Source organism: Poecilia formosa, unplaced genomic scaffold (genome assembly GCF_000485575.1).
Source record: "Poecilia formosa unplaced genomic scaffold, Poecilia_formosa-5.1.2 Scaffold481, whole genome shotgun sequence".
Classification (NCBI taxonomy): Eukaryota; Metazoa; Chordata; class Actinopteri; order Cyprinodontiformes; family Poeciliidae; genus Poecilia; species Poecilia formosa.
Genome location: NW_006800420.1, coordinates 326,511 through 328,565, shown reverse-complemented (window position 1 = coordinate 328,565; position 2,055 = coordinate 326,511). Strand labels below are relative to the sequence as shown.

At 44.5% G+C, this 2,055-nt stretch overlaps 1 protein-coding gene across 1 annotated transcript in view; it reads right to left on the bottom strand.

Moving 5' to 3' along the window:
- Nucleotides 1-784: 784 nt before the first annotated feature.
- The window catches only part of ndufaf5 (NADH:ubiquinone oxidoreductase complex assembly factor 5), a 6,735-nt gene continuing 5,464 nt past the window's right edge, over nucleotides 785-2,055 (bottom strand). Inside the window, exon 11 of the mRNA XM_007578495.2 lies at nucleotides 785-979. Within this exon, the coding sequence (XP_007578557.1) occupies nucleotides 893-979 (87 nt within the window). The 3' untranslated portion in view covers nucleotides 785-892. The remainder of the gene's footprint in view (nucleotides 980-2,055) is intronic.

Genomic DNA, 2,055 nt, shown 5'->3' with positions numbered 1-2,055 from the left:
CGGGAGAACGCATATAATATAGGAAATAGCGCCCCCTTCACTTCCGGAGTGCAATGGTCCCATTTCCAAATAAGGTCAGACTGCCAGCGGTCCGTCCCGCCCCTTCCTGTTTGCTGCAGCGAGGCCCTTCTCCCACATTCTTTCCAGATTTTATTCTCCATCCTCCTAGAACTAGAACTCATAGATAGAAGCGTTCATTCCTCATCACTTCTGTTGCTAACTAACCAAGCTCTTGATTTGAAATGCTGGAACTTTATTAGACCGGTCCGGTTGTTGTAACTCCGGTCCGGTCCGTTCCGGTTGTTGTAACTCCGGTCCGGGTCTATAGAGGCAGAAGCTCTGGATTTTTTAGGTCCACAGTGGAGGTTCTGCTCTGATCAGAACCAGGCAGAAGAAGCAGCTCAAGTGGGACTTCAGATCTGGTTTCATCCGGACAGTTCGGTTCCGGTCCAGGAAGTAGACTGCTCCGGTTCTGCTGCTCACCAAGAGCCTGAAAGGTCAAAGGTCATTATTGAATTTTAACTCCAGAATTCAGATATTACCTCTCCAGTATGTTTTCCTCTTTCTGAGTGAATTCATCCAGAAATGATCATTAATCTGAGCTCTAATCTGCTTCAGATCATAATCAGATTTAATCCTGTTATTTTCAGACCAGCTGAAGGAAAACTGGAGAATCCAGAGCAGATCTGGATGACGAGTCGGTCACGATTCGCCAAATGTGTGTGTGTGAGTGAGTGTGTGTTGCAGCAGCTTCATCAGAGAGAACACACTCACTCGTTACAAGTTTCCTTCACTACTCAGTTTATTTAGCAGAAACAGATTTCTATACAACATTTACAGTCAGAACCAGAACCTCCTTCTCCTGGACGCCTGACCCAGTGAGGTCATGACCCTAGGACTGGTCGGCGCTGTCGGGTCGGCTGACCTTGGCCAGATCTCTGAAGGACACGGTGGCGGAGCCGCGGCAGGCCGGCTTGGCCTGCAGGAACCACGGAGCAGAAAACCGTTTTAATGTTTTTATGGACGTTTCCAAACCTGCTCTTGGGTTTTCCCCGTTTGGTTTATTAACTCAACTACGGAAAGAAGATCCTGCCAAAACTGTGAACGTGGAAATAAATAAATGGCTTCAAAAAGTAATTCATAAGATGGAAGGGGGTCTCAATCTTAAAATATTATTTTTGGGCAGCTCAGTTAAAGACTTTAATTTCGTGGATCCAACAGGATTCTCAAACAAGATGGCTGAGCATTGAGCAAGCAAAGTGCTCAGTACCACTAAAGGTCAGTACCTTTAGATATTCCAGTAAAGGAACTGCCATTGTGGACTAAAACCACACTTGACATTTGGAACAAAGTACAAATTTCTTTCAAGCTACCAAGAGCTTTATGAATACTAACAAGCATTGGACATATTAAATCCTTCACACCCAATTCAAAATTTTTCTAAATGGGCTGAACAGGATCTTACATTTCTTCATCAGTTGATCGGCAGGAACAACCTTATGTCGTTTGAAGAGTTATGTAGGAATTTTCATCTCCAGAAAAATTATTTCTTTAGATATTTACAGTTGTGCTCTTTTCTGTCAGCACACAGATGGGAAGAGTGCTAAATCCCACACCAATAGAAAACCTCCTAATCCACTTCCAGAAAGGGGGAGGGGATAAAAAACTGTTATATGGGGTGTTTCTGTCATGAACCTTAACGAACCCACTTGGACAAAACAAAGATGGGAGGCAGAGACGGCCCAAATAATTTCTGACGGAACAAGGGAGGGAGTCTGGACTGAGGCACATCGAGCTACAAACTCAAATATGTGGGGGGAATATAAATGGAAAATTATTAGCAGGTATTTCAGGACCCCAGATGTCGTTGCTCAGATGGATCCTAAATGATCAAACTTGTGTTGGAGGATCTGAGGCCCAGCAGTCGCCAATCATACACACATTTTGGTCATGCCCCAAACTTCAAAACCTTTGGGACGAGGTGATCAGGGCTACAAACCAAATCTGTCCAGACACCAAAGGATGTTACAGTTGCATTACATCAGCTGGTCTGCA